The 18178-nt window shown below is 40.4% G+C and overlaps 1 protein-coding gene across 6 annotated transcripts in view; it reads left to right on the forward strand.

Annotated features, from left to right (window-relative positions):
• HTT (huntingtin) overlaps positions 1-17691 on the forward strand; it is a 96618-nt gene extending 78927 nt beyond the window's left edge. For 5 of the 6 annotated variants that reach the window (XM_075148631.1, XM_075148632.1, XM_075148630.1 and 2 more), the window contains 2 exons: positions 132-292; positions 1261-6314. In XM_075148631.1, coding sequence (XP_075004732.1) covers positions 132-292; positions 1261-1474 — 375 coding nt within the window. In that variant the 3' untranslated portion in view covers positions 1475-6314. Of the gene's footprint in view, positions 1-131; positions 293-1260 lie in introns of all 6 variants that reach the window. The other variant, XM_075148629.1, reaches the window with a different exon arrangement.
• The last annotated feature ends 487 nt before the right edge of the window (positions 17692-18178 follow it).

Below are 18178 nucleotides of genomic sequence, written 5' to 3' on the forward strand. Positions count from 1 at the left end.
AGAGTTGTCTCCAGGGATATGGTTTGTGAACCTCAGAGCTTTGTAGCTGGGGGAACGTTTACAAGAGAAACTAAACTCTTTCCCATGTCCATCTACCATGTCTTTATTCCTATGTGAATTTTTTTTTGCAGGTGTTCCAGACACTACATAGCACTGGACAGTCCTCAATGGTCCGTGACTGGGTGATGCTGTCTCTTTCTAATTTCACACAAAGAACACCTGTGGCAATGGCAATGTGGAGTCTTTCCTGTTTTTTTGTCAGTGCTTCCACCAGTCAATGGATTTCAGCAATGTATCCTAAAAAGACCGAATGTGTGCCATTTCTGGGTAAATGTAGTGATTCTGTAAAGCACATTGATAGCCTTGAAGGATAAGAATACAAGTTTGACACACAAAAAGAGGCAGATTTACTGCGGTTAGTAGTGGTATATGTCATCACTTTGTGCTATTGGTGCCTCAGGTTTGAGGGGAAAAATGAGAACTTCTAAACAGATTGAGAATGAAGTTACCTAAAACTACTGTTTTAAGGTCTGTTCCTTGTGACTATGCAAGATGATTGGGAAAGTCCTTACTTTGAAGGATCTTTTTAAAAGCTTCACCAAATAGCTTTGCAGTGACCTTTAAAAGCTTTGTTCTGTGTTCCTTCTGCAAGATAAAATATATTTAAAAGAAAAAAAGAGAGAACAAATTCAAATTAAAGAAAATTGTCCTCTGCATACAAACTGTATTTTGCAAGTGTCCCCCCAGAGGTGCACTGCAGTAATAGTGAGCTTTGGCAATGGAATTACATCAGCCAAATAAGTTGGAACAGCCAAAAGACATAGGTGGAATCAATGCTGGGTTTATTTAAAAACAAACAAACAAAAACCCCCAAACAAACAGAAAGATAACTGTTGCTTTTCATGAGCAGGCAAAAAAGTGGCCCTATGTCATGTTGGAACTTCCTAATGACTCTTAATCTCAGCAATGCTCTGTGACTATCAGCAGTCGCCACTGTGGTGCTGATTGCACTGCTTGCTCCAGTGGATAAAGAAAACTACTGCTAGGTTAAAATGAATTTCTGGGGATAAGAAATTGCATAAAGTTAATGAAGAAATGGGATTTCTGTAGTATCAGTTTAATTGATACATGACAGTATTTTGCACTTTAACATTGTTAGTGAACTAAAAAATACACCATTTTATTGGAGAACAGTGTTTAAAGTGCTATACCAAAAGATGAGCAACTTCTGTCATATTATGACCTTAACTTATATTTCAGTCTTCCACATATTATCAGCAGAATGGGAAAATCTGAGCAAGTGGATGTTAACATCTTCTGTTTGGTGGCCATAGACTTTTACCGACATCAGATAGATGAAGAATTAGATCGGAGGGCCTTTCAGTCAGTGTTTGAGGTGGTAGCATCTCCAGGAACCCCATATCATCGCCTACTAACTTGTTTGCAAAATGTCCACAAGATCACAGCATGTTGAACATCCATCCTGATGTGTAATGGAATTGCATGACTAGTGTTGGAATCTGATACGAATTATGGGGAATGCAAGATGAAGAAAGTATCTGGGGTTGCATTTGTGATAAGTATGGACCTGCCAGTTTTACTTCCAGAATGCATGGACAAGTGCTCTGCAGCACTGGAAATCACCTGAAAAGTCTACTGTAGTTCTTGTTGTTGCTGACACCAGGCACACATGAGGGGGAAGAAATATGTCAACGTTTTTCAAGTGGTGTTTGGGACTAACCTGAGACACATTTACTAACTGTAAAATATGAGCAAGTACTACAATGCAAGATAACTGGTATTACTCTTCTTCCTAATGTTCAGCTGAAGCCACGGTGTTGCAGCCGGTAAGAAACTCACAGAAAGACTGTTATTGCAAGCTGCCGTCATTAGAAAATGTCATAGTTTTATGTACCTGTATATACTGTTGTGTAGTACAGAATAGAATTTGTTTCCTAATGTCTCTCCCAAACAAGGGAAAGAGAAAATGGCTTTCATGACCTACACTTGCAGCATGTAATTCCTCTCTGGACTTTCTGATATCCTGTGGTGTATGTGTTGGTGATATCGGAGATATAGTGCACATACGTAACCACACATTTTTCTTTTTTCTTCTCAGGATTTAAAATTTGAGTACAGTATATCAGTAAAAGAAATTTTAACTTAAATATTTCTATATCATGTACAGTATGTAAAATTGTAAGATGTGTGGTGCATGAGCTGTGCTGTAATTTGAGATGAACAGAAGCCACGCTACTGAATGTCTTGACATCTGTATTGTCTTCATTTTTTTTTCCCTTGTGCTCGAATTCATGTTCCTTTTGGAAATCCCATCTTAATGTACAGGTTACATCTTGTTTTGCATCTCACTTTTTCTTGAAGTGCTTTAAAACTGGAATATGTCGATTAATTTGTCTTGAGAGACTGTACTAAGGAGGCATTCTTGTGATCCACTTTACTGTAGCTTCTTTTGAATTCCTTTATTTTGAGACATAACAGTAAAAGAGAGGACTAGTTACTCTGGATCAGCCTTTTGTATACTTAAGAAACTGCTCTTATTTGCTGCATAGCATTTTAAGAGACAAAATGGTGCAAGCTCCCCAGTAGTCAATAATCATTTGACCTTTCCTAACTGAGACCATGGAGTCATCTGGATTCAAACCACTCTCATTTAAAAAAAATTATGCTAGCAGTTAAGAATCAGAAGGCTGCTGTGGTCTACTTTGGGACTGGCTAAGGTGTTAGATTACACAACCTCTTTTATTACCTGTTGTATACTTAATGCGTTAGACACAAACACAGTACCATCCATGAATTTCAGGATACTACACAGGGCCAGATTTAGCTTTTAATCACCCCCAGGGAACCCCATTGATTCTGAAGCATTACATGGGGAAATCTAGCGCAGCATTTGTCTTCAGTTGTATTTGTTATAATTCTTTAATTATAAAGAAATGATACCTTAGTTCTCAGTCACATCCTATATTTAACCTCTCTTCATTTTCTTATTACACCTTTTGGTGACACTTAGAGAAATGAGATAGTGTTGTCAGGAGGAGCATGTACTGTATGTATTTCTGTATATAATGTATATGTTGAAATTATACACGTGACAACATTTAATGTATACAGATGTGTATATTTGTATTTATTAAACCCATGTATTCAAACTAATTCCAATCTAGACCAAAAATTGTTGCTTCTGCCCATAAATTGATTACAAAGGAATTGTCCGCTGGTGTCAGCTTCCTTTTGGAAACTAATAGAGGAAACTGATAGTATGGGCAGTAGAAACAACTGTAGATGTTGCTGTATTTAGCTCTCTACAGATCTTACTATCTAGAGCAATTATTTCTGCCCTTAGATGGGTTACTCTTCTTTCTTGGGCCACAGCACTGTGGTGATTTTTAAAAGAAACTGAACAGGAGTTCAGAAAAAGGTTTAATAAAATAGATACTGTTTGAAAGTTTTTGAGTTATATTGGAAATTATCTTAATTCTGATAAGAGACTAATTCAAGGCAGTGAGATATAATGCCCTGTGTTTTCATTAAGGGTAGTATAGATCACTCTTCCCTTTTGTAACCACCAATAATCGTTTTGTACCGTAAACCCACACACCAGTCAGTTTTTGTATGATATATAGTTTAAGTGAAGATATTTTTGTAAGCTATTTTCCAAAATTTAAAATAGATTTTAATATATTTTTTAAGCATCAGGTTAGTCATATTCTCACCATATAACAGTATATGTTGTGTTACAAACTGTTAAATTCTTCATCATTTTAAGCTCCTCATGATTAACACAGAATAGCTGGTTACTTTACCTTGGGATAACGGGAGCTAGACCCTTTATGAAACTTTCTAAACCAATTTGGGACTTGCCGTAGAATCTTTCCAACCAAGGAATACATTGACTCAAGCGGTCAGCATGGCTGGATGAAAAACATCAGATGTGACAGACCCCTTTTCCTCAAATGCCCGTTGCTGGCCTTCAAGCAAGTATTTGCATTACCCGTTTCAAGTCAAGCTTTAGAGCTGATGCAGTCAGTTTTAACCTCACACAGATTCACTGGTAGTAATAACTCCATCTGTTTTAACCTCCCTTGGAGATCTGTTGTAGTATACCTCATGAAGCGTGTCCAAAGTGTCTAAAGAAGGGCACCTCCTCTTAGGAAATTCTCAGTGACCTGAAGGGAATGTAACTTAAGGGTCTTCCTAGTGTGGAAACACATACCGGTAGTGCTTCAAAGCTAACACTTCACCTGTAGCACGCTTTCCTGTCTACTTCCTAGACACGCTTTCCCCATCCTCACTTCTTTTGGAGTGAAATCATACTTAAAATCACTCCTGCCTGCTTCTAGTGACAAGACCCAAGAGGTATGCGGTGGGGACAGTAACAGCAAAACAACAGCCACTAAGAAATACCGATGTTGGATTTAAAGCAAAAAAAAAAAAAAAAATCGGCTTGTCCCTTGAGATTGACTTAAGGCAAAATTTTATTTCACAGAGTGTTTTCAACTTGCTATAGACAGAAAGCTAATTCTGAAAATCAGGCTGTTCAGTTTTTCATTGAGAATAGGGTAGAAATGTGTTTGGGCTTAAGACTTGCATTCAGTGTCCTGGCTAACCAAAGCAAACAGTTTCTTTTATGTGCTTTGCAGTGCCACTGGTTTCTTTACCTTACAAGATTAGATTGGCATGATTGGGAGCATACTTAAGACAGATTAATGTTTAAACCTTCATTTACAATTCTGTTGTCAAAGAACCTAGTTTACTAAATCTATAATGTGGCCCTCCTTTAAGGACACTGTCTGCTAGCCAACTTTCTAGAAATAGTCTTTGGGCCAGCTACCCACTGGCCCATTTAAATGAAGTTTGATTGCATTTCATTCCAGCATGCCCCCTCCCTTGCACTGAGTGCAAGAGTGAGGAGTTGGAAACTACAACTCATTGTAAACCAGTTCTTATTTGTGGGATTCAAAGTATTTTCTTTACTATTTATGCTGTTTGCCAGTTGAAACTGAATGTGAGTTTATTTAAATGTTCTCTAAAGTGTATACTCAGATGTCATTTCTTGCCTAAAGCACTAGTAAATGATTGTGTATTATTTTTGCTTTGGTAGGAATGCCTTCTCAGCACCAAGACATCGTTTGTTTCTTAACCACCAGCAGCATTCCTAAAGCACTGAGTAATGAATGAACAGATTTAGATCAAACAAAGTGGGGAACAAGTGAAACCTTTTGGGTTAAAAGTAATTTGTTGATATTTAGTAGATTTGCCTTAAGAGCATTCTGTCTTGCCATTCTCCTTTTTAAATGGGTGTTAACTTTATATAGCAGATAAGGAGGTTGTGTCAAAAACACTGCAGAGACAGTTCTCCAAGAGCAGCAGACCTCGTTTGTCTTAAGGTTTTGTGGTACTGTCACAGCTAAGTATTTATGCTTCCTAAATAAAAGAAATTTTAGGGTATAATGAGCAATAAATATAGCAATAAGCAGTTTAATTGAATTTGGTCATTCAGGATCTTACCTGGTGGTTGAAAGGGGTGGGGTGGGAGAAGAAGGGGAACTGATTCAAGTACATTCATTGCATAAAGCAGACTTTTTCCATGTACAATCCCAATTAAACTTTCTACTAAAGGTAGAAATCAACTAAGTGACAATGGTAGGTGCTTTGCTCTTTTAAAACAACTTTGGTTATAGGGATACAATTGATGAAAGTTATGAGAGAGCAAAGTACTTTGGTAGTTTTTAGGTAGTTTAATTATTTTTAAGTGAAAGCAAGCTGCTGTAAGAACTAGAGTAAGCAATGTAGCAAAATTTTGGGGAAGTCCAATATGCTAATTTTACCTAATATTGAGATTTCAGGTGAACTCTGTGCATGCTACCTTAAAAGTATCCATTGAAAATCTTGAGAATCCCACAGTCATACCCAGGAGAGCTTCTATCGTATGTCAAGTTTTAGCTGTATTCAAGTTAACTGGGTATAAAAGCTGCAGAGCATTTGTGAAGCATGCGCTGCTTTTTGTCATGTGCATTTTGTGTGAGCTTATCATTCCCATCAGTCTGTGTATGCATACCATCAAGTTGGATCAACGTGAGGAAGGATAAGGTAATGCACCCTGTGGTGTTGTCTTGTATAGTTTGAGGGCAATGATGAGCAAAAGCTTGGAGCCCCAACCCCAAAAGCAATTGTACTCAAGGGAAAAGGAAAGCATATAATTTTAGATGTATGTTTAAGTTTAAAAAAAAAAAATGCTGAAAATACTGCACATTGAAACTAAAAGAGAAAATAAAATATAACTATTACTGTAAGTGATTTTTCTCTGGTTATTTAAAAAAAAGATCTTGATGCATTCTTACTATAGGTTTTTTCCCAGTATCTCTTCTTTTCAGCAACTATCAAATAGGAGTATTTTAAAAATATGCAAGAATACTTGAACTCTCTGCAAATGTAGGTACGCTTCACAATCACAGTGCTGTTTGCAATTAACAAAGAAGTATCACAGTTGAGCTTTTAATTGTATCTAATAGTCATGCTTGCCAAAACTTCTCTGGGATTCTTGATGAGATCAGAAAACCCAAAATTTAAGTGTACAGCTGTATTTGTGAATGAGGGTGTATTTATCTGCAGCAGTCCTGGGGGGGGGGGATAATGTTACACAGGAGAAGAAATGGTTTAACTTGCCTAAGCTTGGTTTCCCAGCTGTTAGGCTTGCATCTTAAAAGAAATTTCTGGGTGGTCCTGCTGCTGAACACCGGAGGATCTCTTGCAGTACTCAACTGCTCAGAGACATCTTGTTTTGATTAACTTTGCAGCACTCGGCTGTTCTCTGGAAATTCTGGAATAAGCTTTAAAGTAGTAGCTTAATGTAGAAAGCACGTGCTCGTTTCGTTCTCAGTCAAAATAATTTTTTTACATCTTGTTTTTCCTTGTCAGCATTAGTAGCGAATGATCAGCCACTCTTGTCACGTTTTAGTTTAGCCCTGGAGCCAAGGAACAGAACTGTACTGTGGTAAGTTTCTTTGTCTTCAGAGTTGAAGACTTGTTTGAATAATAAAGTGTTCATCTTCTTGTCACTCAGAGAAGAATACCCATTTAATTTTTTGAAAGATTATCCGTAAAGATGAATTGCCAGGTACAGGGAGGTGATGCATTGCACTTAGAAGACGAGAACTTTTTAATTTACTGTAACTTTTCTACTTTCCCCACTGCCTCTTGTGTCCCATATAGGTATTGTTTCTTATTTTTAGTCAGTGCAGCTGTAAGAGTATTGCCACAATCATTTTGGAATCGGCTTGGCTCCACCCCAGTTACAAGACAAAAAGCTTTGATTGCTTGTAGAATTATACCATAATTATACCATCAGTTTTGCATAACTGTTTGAAGAGATGAAAAGATTTGTAACTTGTAGGTTTGTTAAAAAGTTGGAAGTAGGAACATGAAAAAAGTTTATACAGTATATAGAATGGTATCTTCTGAGCCAAACCTCCTGCTCTTCTATTGCAGCCATAATTTTGCCTTAATTTTGATTCTGTTCTTTCCCATGGCATATACATCCAAATATGGCAGAGTAATCCTCACCCCAGGTGCTGTTTTCATATCCCTGAAACTGTAAATGTCAAGGGTAGATTTTGATCGAGTGCAACCTGATTGTTTTACCTCATTATTTACATTTTGGAGTTCTTTCAGCTAGGCTGCAGTGTTTGGGCTCCAAGCAAAATGCATCCCTGAGGGGTGGGTTTGACCATGCCCCAGATGCCTACAGAATTGTGAGCCAGGTTAAGTCAGACCATTTAAATAGTATGTTTTTGCTAATCTAGTTCATCTCGAATTACATGCACTGTAAAACTTCAAGTCAATGTTCCCCAAACTTGAAATAACGTCCTCAAATGAGAATCTTAAATACGTCTTTTCTACCCCTTTCTCCCCTTGAGGAAGAGGCACTACGTGTGTTTTCACCCTTACCTTGCTGTTCAGTGGCTCTAGTATCTGTCTTGTCATCCAATGGAAATGGAAGTGTAGAATTAGCAAGTGTGGCTAACTTTTCTTGATATGTCTTGTTAATGTTGACATTTCAAATACCATCTTTGGCATTCAATTTAACATATATGAAAATAACACAATTCATCTTTTAACTTTTGTTTCAGGCAAGTTTGGGCAGATATTCTTTTAATTATACTTTGTTATATTAATTTTTCTTTGTCTTCATAACTGCTTCAAACTAACACTTTTAAATGAACACTGGATAGTGGAGAGCTAGGAGGTATTTTTAAGTGCTTTGGAGGCATCTGACCCTTATATCTCTTGGCAATGTGGCTTAAGCTCATTACTTCTCCGCCCGCCTTCTTTCCTCTGCCCTGACCCCTAGAATAAATATTTCACCTGGCTAATGCTTTACAATAAAAGTTGTATGTCATCAATAGATTGGTACGTGACTAAGTAACAGAAGATAAGAATGAGTGATCCGACGTACCTGGAGTTTGTGAATGAATTGTGGGTTCTGAATCTTAAGAAGGGGACTGAATAAATCTGCAACTCTTTAATACTTAATGTAATAATCTAAGAAGATTGTTCAGATGTTTATCAGTATTGTTTCATCAGTACCAAAATCAAACACTTTCACAAATGACATTTCTATCTGTACTTTTGCTTCTTTACTGCTTTTGGGCTTCTGCTTACGCTCACTTAAGCAATGTATTTATATACTGCAGAGTTACTTAAATGTGAGCTTGTGGATAATACCTGTTTCCATTGCAGTGTGATCTGATAATATTAAAAAATGTGAGAAACATGATCTGGCAGCTGGGAAACCTGCAGGCAGCACTAACAGTAAAAGTGAAAGGAACCTGCTGCTTCAGAAAACATTCTCTGGGACAAGTTACATTATCAATGGCAAAACAGAGGCTTATATTATGCTGACAGGTTAATATTTCAATTCTACCACTGGCCTACTGTGGGGTTTGAGAGTATCCCTGCATGGGAAAAATACAGCAAACTGGGTCTGATTTGAGTTGTCTCAGATGACTGGATTAAGCAAATCTGTTTCTTCGATCCATAAAAATCCAAACTGCATATTATACCTTTGAAATTAATGATGAATCTAGTGGCGATGATGGGGTGTTGTAAGAAGTTGTGTTGAGTTATCGTATTGCACTTGAAAAGATTGCTAGACCATATGTACTGGTGAAAGTATGAGGAACTCAGTTTGTTGCAGTGACATTTATAGTGCTTAAAGTTCTTTTGCATTTTTGCTGATGGGTTAAATATCATCAAAGTGGTTATTAATTATTAACTACTTCGTGAGGTCTGGCTCTCCTTTGTGTATGCTGCTTTTGTTCTCAGTTTGGCTGCATTAACTCTAGATGAAACATAAATGCCAATCCCAAATTAATGCTGATTAAACTGCATTGTTCTCTGTAGCTTGATTACATGAAAAAAATCTCAGAACAGGAGAGCAAATTTGATTATTATTTCACGTGTACTCAGTCATGCTTTACTGCCTATAAAATCTCATATAGACAGAATAACTTTGCAAGCTGTGTGCCATAAACAAGAATTTACCCCTAAATGACGTATTTTGAAGAGAGCTTCAAAGCCTGCCACGAAAGGTGGGCATTCATTCAAAAGAAAATGATAAAGAGTTGACATTTTAGCAGGAGCCAAAAAGAGGTAGTAATGAGGGTTGTCTGACATGCATTTTTTTTCTTGTGCTTTTCTGCTGCAACGCTCCAGAACATGATGCAGGAAGCAATGATAGGATTCTGTGCAGCAGCCCGGTGTGTCCTATATGTGAGTAAAGGACCTTTTTGTCTGCTGATGGCCAGTTACGGACAGGGAAAAGTATTGATGTTTATTTTTAAAAAAAAAAAAAATCAAAAAATAATCCCAACCCTAAGCAACTGGATGGTTCATTGCTGTCTGTTGCATATCATTACTTTTTCTTTGTGCAGCCTTCACGTTTATAATATGGTCAAGGCAATTTGTGGACCTTGAAGATGATATCTTCTCCTTTGAGACCAAGCAGCTGTGGTACACTCAAGGAGGAGAGCCACCTATGACACTTTGAAGGACATTGTAGGACAGAGCCAGGCTGACAGCTTCTGAGAAAGGAGCTGAGAGCCTTCGAGCTGAAGAGAGGGCAGGAAATGGCTTCATATAACGTGGCTGCAAGGTACAGCCCAGGGACAGAGGAATGATAGGAAGCATCATCATCTTCTCCTTTTATCTTCAGTGGCTGTGTCCGCTTCACCATATCATGCCTGAAAATATTTCCTACCTGTTGTTAAAGGTTCCAGAGCATTTTTCCAGTTTGCTTCCAGCTTTTGCATTTAGTTTTCTCTGGCTCCATGGGTGTTTACAGAGCAGCAAGGAAAGGAAACGCATTTTTGGTGAGCTGTGACGGCAAGATGAAGGAAGGTTGCAGAACTTGAAACTGCTTCTTAGTAGTGTTTTTTACCCTTATAATTAGACTTTAACTTGAGTGTGCCTTTATATTCGATTATAAAAAGAATAAATACTTTATTTGTTCTTTGAACTACCATTTTCCCTGTAAATTACTACTCCAGAGTCAGCCAGAACTACCTTTCTTCTTTACATACTGGTGCCTTTCATCTAGCTGAGGAAAGCAAGTGTGGTTTTTTTCTCTTCTGACAATCGAAAAAGTAAAAATTTTTCTGCTTTTTCTAGTTAGTTGCACCTCCTCCTATTGCTGCTCCTATTGTCCTATTTTTCTCTAGTGACAACCTGATGTTTTGAATTTTCACAGGTAATATTCTTGCATTATTTTGTTTCTCAATCACATTCCAGAAAGTTACTTCTCTGAAAAGATGTTATTTTTAAGTTATACAATTGTGATGTACCAGAGTTCAACATATGCAACATTAAGATTTATCAGACGCAGGTTGTTTCTGGTTTTGTAAACTGACCTCTTGATATAATGATTTAAAAAAAAAAAAAAGCTTGACTGGAGATCAGTAGTAAAAACTTGGCTTTGCACAGCTTATTCCTAAATATTTAAATGTTGGGTAGTGCTTAGCAGTCCTGCTGTCAGGGAAATCGTTAGGAAAAGGGTTTTGGTAGGATGAAGATGGCTCCTCCCCAAAATGCTTTTTGGGAAAGGGATAGTTTCAGTGCTGTGGTATGATTTGGTCTTGTCCAATCCTGAGCTTTTATATCTCAGCCCTATGTACATACAATCATACTGGGGCTGAATACAGCCATGAGAATTGCTTTATCCATGCAGCGCTGTCTCTTTGCTCTTCCCTCGCAGCGTGCAGGTCAGTTAGAGCAGGTTGCTGGCTCATGTTTCATTTGTCCACCAGGTCCCCCAGGTCTTTTTCTGCAAAACTGCTTTCCAGCCAGTCACCCTCAGCACACACCGGTGCATGGGATTATTCCTCCTCAGGTGCACAACTTTCCACTTGTTGAACTTCAGGAGGTACCTGTTGATCCATTTCTCCAGCCTGTTGAGGTCCTGCTGGATGGCAGCACGCCCATCTGGTGCATCAGCCACCCTTCCCACTTTTGCATCCTCTGTGAACTTGCTGAGGTGCACTCTGCCCCATCATCCAGGTCTTTAATGAAGATGTTGAACAGCATTGGGCACAGTATTAACCCCTGAATTATTCCCTGAGCGACTGGAATCCGCTTCATACCATTGATCACAACCCTTTGAGCCTAACAGTGTAGCCATTTTCCAATGCACATCATCACTGTCCACTTACCCAGCCCACACTTGATCAGTTTGGCTGTGAGGCTGTTACGGGAGATGGTGTCTCAAGCCTTGCTAAAGTTAAGATAAACAAGATGCACTTCTCTCCCTTCATCCACTGACCTAGTTACTTCATCAAAGAGAGCTCTCAGCTTGGTCAGGCATGATTCATGGCATCATAGAATAGTTTGGGTTGGAAGCGACCTTTAAAGGTCATTTAGTCCAGCCCCCCTGCAACGAGCAGGGATATCTTCCCCCTTCCTAAGGCCATACTGATTACTGCCAATCACCTGCTTGTCCTTCATATGTTTGGAAATGGTTTCCAGGATTATTTGCTCCGTCACCTTCCCAGGGATCAAGGTAAGGCTAAGCCTGTAGTTCCCCAGATTCTCCTCCTTGAAGACAGAAGTGATACTTGCTTCCAGTCCTCAGGAACCTCCTCGGATCGCCACAGCCTCTCAATGACATCAGCTAGTTCCCTCTGCACCCATGAATGCATCCCATCACATCCCATGAACTTGCATAAGTTTAATTTGTTTAAATGTTCCCCAACTTGATCTTCTTCCATTGAGGGTGAGCCTTCATTGCTCCAGACCTTCCCATGGGTGGGTCTGGGATTGCTGGAAGAAAACTTTACCAGTGATGACCGAGGTGAAGAAGGCATAGAATACCATAGCCATTTCCATGTCTTTTGTCACCAGGTCCCTCACCCCATTGAGCACTGAGCCCGCATTTTCCCTTGTCTGCCTTCTGCTGCTGATACACTTCTAGAAGCCCGGACAGGATGGCTGCAACTGGGCATTTAAATCAACATTTGTAAATCTGAAGGGAGTATCATATGAAGTTAGGGGGAACCATGCTGAAAGCAAGCAAAAGGAGATGTTTTTTCACTTAGCAAGTAGTTAAGCTGCAGAGCTCCTTTCCAAAATTATGGGTGTTTGGATGCTAAGGGTTTAGATGGCTTCAAAAGGAGACTAGACAAGATCAGCGAGTGCAGTATTGAGGATTATTAAATACACAGGAAGCACATCTGTTTTGGGAAGTCCCTGAGCTGTGAACAGTTGAAGGCTGAGAGAATGCTTTGGGAAGTTCTCCTATCTGCTTGTTCTGTTCACGCCTCCAGATGACCACCCTCAGCCTTTGTTAGAGACAAGGCACCGGACTTGGACTTTTCTTCTGACACAGTAACATTTGGCTCCTTTGGGCTTGACTGAGAGTGAAAGTTTGGATATCTAGGAAGCCCCTTCCAATTCTTTGTTCCTTTTTGTTTCAAAATTGAAGTAATCTCATTTCCCTAGAGTTTTGCTTTTTGACCTGGGTATTTCCACCTCTGCAGGGAGTGTATCTTGGCCAGCAATAGAAGCAGTCATACAGCGGCGGTGTCAAGAAGCCCCAGGCCCCTTCGTGCTAAACATTGTCCATATACGTCACTCAAATATGTGGAGCTGAACTTAAATTTGCCCAGTTCAACTTTGTCAGCTGGAAGAGGAGAGGGTGGCAGAATCGCACATCTAATCAACATATAGCTGTGCTTACTAGAACGCTTCTCTGTAAATGTAAAATGTTTTGTGGGTTTTTTTTTTTTCTGATCTAGCTTATTTCTTTGAGAAACAGAAATGCTGAACTGCTGTGAGAGGCTTGTTCTAGGAGGGAATGTTTGTTGGCGTATCTAGATCTGCAAGCTCTTTTTGTTATGGACAAAGAACAACGCAAGGCTCCAGCATTAGTGAAAGGGAACTTAAAGAATTATTTTTTCAGGAGAATTTTCTGGTGTAAGACTTTTTCTGGAACTTACATGCATAAAGGAAAATATATGAAATTTTTCTGGCTACACCTAGATTCATGCCTAAGTTGAAAGTTTTGCTGTTTATCCCACAACCAAAAGCTACCAAGGATTCAGAAGTCAACGTAAGCATTCATGTGTGTGCTGATCTAGTACTCCTGGACAATGCCATGAGACATCTTTTCCCTCTGGTCTTCCATCATGTGAGAACTTTGGATCTGTAAAAAGACTCCAGAGACCAACTGCAATGCAAAGAAATAAATAAATAAGGCTATTATCATGAGCCTTCAAATACATTTTTATATCAACTCTCAACAAAGTGATATTTGAGTAATTTCGCAGTCATCCCTTCCCCGCCGAATTCGGCCCTAGATTGGACCTTAGCTTCAGTTCTCATCTTCCTTTTGAAAATATGCTTTTATTATGCTTTTAGTACCTAACAAGGATGCTGAAACCAGGCTTTTTTTTTTTTTTTAACTTGAAATGAAGCCTAGCACCCCAGCACAGTCCAAGCATGGCCCCTTCGGTGAAGCTGTGAGCTGTATGTCCTGCTGCTACCCCCGGCGCCCACCAGCCACGCGGACTTCCCATCCGAGGAGAGGTCTGCTCCGCGCTGGGGCTCGTTCGAGCCGGCACGGCCGCTGCCTTTCAGGCGTGGGGAGGGAGAGGCTGTCAGGGGACTATTGATGGCAGATAAAAACCTGAATTCACAGCCAGGTTCTGAAGTGACCTCTTCCTGAGGTAAAGGCTTTTGTAGCTTTTTCACTTAACTTTGAGCACTCCTGCCTTTCCTCTCGCACGGTTTAGCTTTGACTTTCTTCTCCTTATCTGTCACTAGAGAGTAATTGTCCCTTTCATAAGGACCTTGCTTTAACCTTGAACAGCAGTTCCTGTGGCACCTGATGTGCATTACGAACTATACATCCTGATGAAAGAGCGAGGTACAGTTCTAATGTCTTCCTTGATGTTTTCTTTTTTAATCTGTTTCAAGGAGCCCTTTCAGATGGGACATGAAAGCTTTGCCAATTATTATAAAACTCCTTGTGAAATGTTTTTATTTGAAATACAGATTTATATTTAGAATAGTAGGGGAAAAAACACAGTCTTAGTGGGCTGAAGCAGCAATATCCGAGCTGTTACCAGTTGCTGTTATCTGTCCTTTCACCTGGGTCTAAACGTGAAATGGGTGTTTTGTTACTAAATGCCAGTGTCTTTCATTCTGGGGGATACCCATGTGCATACTTCATGGGCTTTTTTTGCAGTATGTGGTATCTTGCAGGTGAAAGGTAGATGTTTTTATGACGATGCCCTGACAGGGAGTGCTGCAACAGGATTATATATTGGAGAGGGAGAACTCTCCTTTCAGGACGTGGTTGAGGAGAGACAAAAGAATAAAAACGAGGAGTTGTTCTGCAGCAGGTACTTTCTTGTGCTTGCACCCAGTAGCAGATGTGAACTGGTTGTGGCAAGTGGATGCAACCAGAAATTAAGAATTGCTTTGTGAATGGCGGGCACGGTGAGGGCTCCTAGGCTTTCTGCCTTAGCTGGACTTGTAGGAAAAGAAACGGGTGCAGAAACTGAGCTTTATTCAGCTCACAGGAGGAAAGCTGCAAAACTGCCAGACATGCAGAAAAAGGAAAAGCAAAAAAAGAGCAGATATGTTATTAAGGGTAATGAGCAATGCACATTCTCTAGCAGGATTAGGGTGGGAACAGGAACAGACTTGCCAAGCTAAGGTAAAGTCCTATTTCTGAAAAACAAGGAAAAAAAAAAAATCCTCTAATGAGGTTTGATAGGAAAAGTATTGACAAGTGTTACCAAGAATCAGGAAAAATAACAGTTATATGGCCAAGCTCTGCAAGATGGCTGATGTTCACAAATCTTCACAGATCAACTCGGCAGTGATTAACGGGAACAAAAACTTGAGCGAAAATGCTGGAGGGTACTTGAACTTGTTGTTAGCTCGCTAGCATCTGTGATTCTTGCTGACGGTGTTTGTACAAGCATAACCTGGGCAGATGTGAGCCCAGTGATCACTGCAAGTGCTGCCCTTCTTGTAGGATCAAGCCCAGGGCAAGAAGTCCCAGTGTGGAGCAGGGTATGTTAGCTCTGCCCCAGCATTGTACTAAATGCAGTTGTTTGCTGTTTTAGTGGGGTATGGGCACAGTAAATTTTCTTCTGCCCAGAATATAACGCATAGATGCTCCTGTCCATCTCCCATAGCCTGCAGGACATATGTAAAACTTCTGGAAAGGAAGTATGCAAGCAAAGAAAATTTATGAGCTAGCTCAGAGACATCATGAAAAGCACTTTGAAAACAGCAGCTATGTTTGTGCAATGGCAAGACGCAAAGATGCGAAGAGGAGGAGATAAAATGCAGTGAGAAGTCAGCAGGCAAGAGAAACGCAGGGAGATGGAAAGCACTGCATTGAGACACAAGTGGTGACTCCGAGAATGAGATTTTACTAGTGCGAAGCAGCAAACATTATTTGTGAAGTGCAGAGCGGCACTGCGTGCTCGGGGAAAGCAGCACAGCTCCCGCAAACAGCAGTTGGCAGGGATGCAGTGATGAGCATGTGGGACTACAGAGGCTTCCTCAACCTGATGTGAGAGAAGAGAAACTTGCAGCAAGCCAAGCCAAATGATAGCGTGACTGTAGTATGGGAAGGACAAAGTAAATGGCATACAGGGTGGTTTGGAAACCAAGCATGCTGGGATTACAGGTCATGCAGAAAACACAGGACTACTTAGCGCAAGTGAAAGTAGAAAGCTACCCGTATTAAACTGTGGACAAATTATTTTAATAATACATATTCAAACAAAACAAATCCAAATAATTCATAGAATGGGGAAAATAGCATCATGGATTCACTAGTTCCTTTAGGCTAAAAGTTCCTGTAGTCATCTCCCATGGGATGCGATAGCTGTACTTGGTTACCAAAAAATAAATGCAGAAGGAAGGAAGCAGCACAGGAAAACTGAGATACGGCCACTGCCTGCGGGGGGACAGAGGTGAAGGTAGCAGCAGAGAATGGGGTTTTATGCAAGTTCTCCAGGGAACCGCAGGGCTTTCCCGTGGAAAAGCCTTCTTGACCCGAGGCCAAAGGCTTCAACAAAGAAGAGACTTCTGCTCCTGATACTACCTTTTTTTTTTCTCTTTTCTTCCCCGAAGAAAAAGAAGACTGGTGAGTGATCTGAGATTAAAGGTGCAGTGTTGCAATTTTGGGGCATTATGTCAGTTGTGAGAGATCAGGCTGCGAATTAGTGGGTGGGGGCGGAGGGGGAGTAAATTCAGAGGCATTACTGGAAACCCCATTATTAGAAAAAGCAGAAATAATCGTGGGTAAACCCATGAATATTTGCCAAGCAAAGGAAATTCTGAAATGTGCATATGAAATGAATATGAAAACTTAAGAGCCAGCAGGCAGTGCTCTGAGCATGATAAAAAAATTAAAACCATTACAAGACGAAGACCTGGAGTAGCATGTCCTACAGAGCTAAACCGCTGATTCCCAGGGAGCTGCAATGCAAGCTAAGCAGCAACCTAGTGCTGGGAGGAGATAAAGAGGTAAAATCTGCAACAGATTGTGTCATTTTGCTGCAGGTGTGCAGCGTGGGCCGGCAGGGAGGACTCCTTCGCAGGGGGAGCCGATGCCACTGCAGTGGCAGATCATCAGCCTGAAAGGAAAATTGGGCTCCTGTGGAGTTGGATGCTGTGTGCGAGCCAGTGTGAAGCTAGCAATACTGAAAGGGAATCACAGTCAGGAGAAGGTAAATAGATGAAATTCAGGGTTAGAGTTGTACGTTTATCCGTGCGGAGGGAAGATGCGAACTAAGCGTACGTAACAAATTGGGAAAATCACAGTTTGGAGCATATGCTTGCTAGGTGACTATGTCACCCTACTGAATCAATGGGAGCAAAATGATTGCTGTGTTTGGGGATGTCTGAGAAGAAAGAAGATTACCCAGCAAGGCAGCAAAAAGTATTCCGAGAACCCAGTTTTGCTATAGTTTCCCCAGAAGCTGAGAGACATGGTCAGAAGACTCCCCGCTCTGGGAAGCGATGTGCTCAGAGCTGAGAGACTATGTCCTGAGCACTGCAGGGCAACACAGCGCTTCGGTCTGTGGTTCCAGCCAAAAGAGTTTCTGATGACATGATGGGGACTAAGGCGCGCGTGTGTGTGTGTGTATCTACCTCTAAAAAAAAAAATCCCCAGTACCACTGGATGATCACTATAGGCATCCCTATATGTATACTACCATTGGCTCATGCCTATATATGCATTGGCATGAGCCAATGATAGTTTTAGTCCAACATCTTTGATTTTTTTCCAAAATAAATACAATACAGTGAGGCGCCAGCACAGCATGTTCAAGGTGCTCACCACAACGCCTCCCCAAAATGCCTGTCTGGGAGACGGGAGGGACAGAGAAACTGTAACGCTGAGCTGTGTTGGGAATTGCCTGTCTCACTTAACTTGTGCCGAGGCCAAGTGCAGAGCTCTGCTCTCCAGGTGTCTCTACTGGGCATGAGGTATTAGTCCTGATAAAGAGCCTGCGAAACTGAAGGAGAGTTTGAGAAAGTACAGAAGCCAAAGGCTGAAGGTAATCTGGTGCAAGCAAAGTTTAGCAAGCGTTTTCAGGTACCTTTCATTTCACAGAAATGGGTGACCCTTGTGTTC

Source organism: Calonectris borealis, chromosome 4 (genome assembly GCF_964195595.1).
Source record: "Calonectris borealis chromosome 4, bCalBor7.hap1.2, whole genome shotgun sequence".
In the NCBI taxonomy this organism is placed as follows: domain Eukaryota; kingdom Metazoa; phylum Chordata; class Aves; order Procellariiformes; family Procellariidae; genus Calonectris; species Calonectris borealis.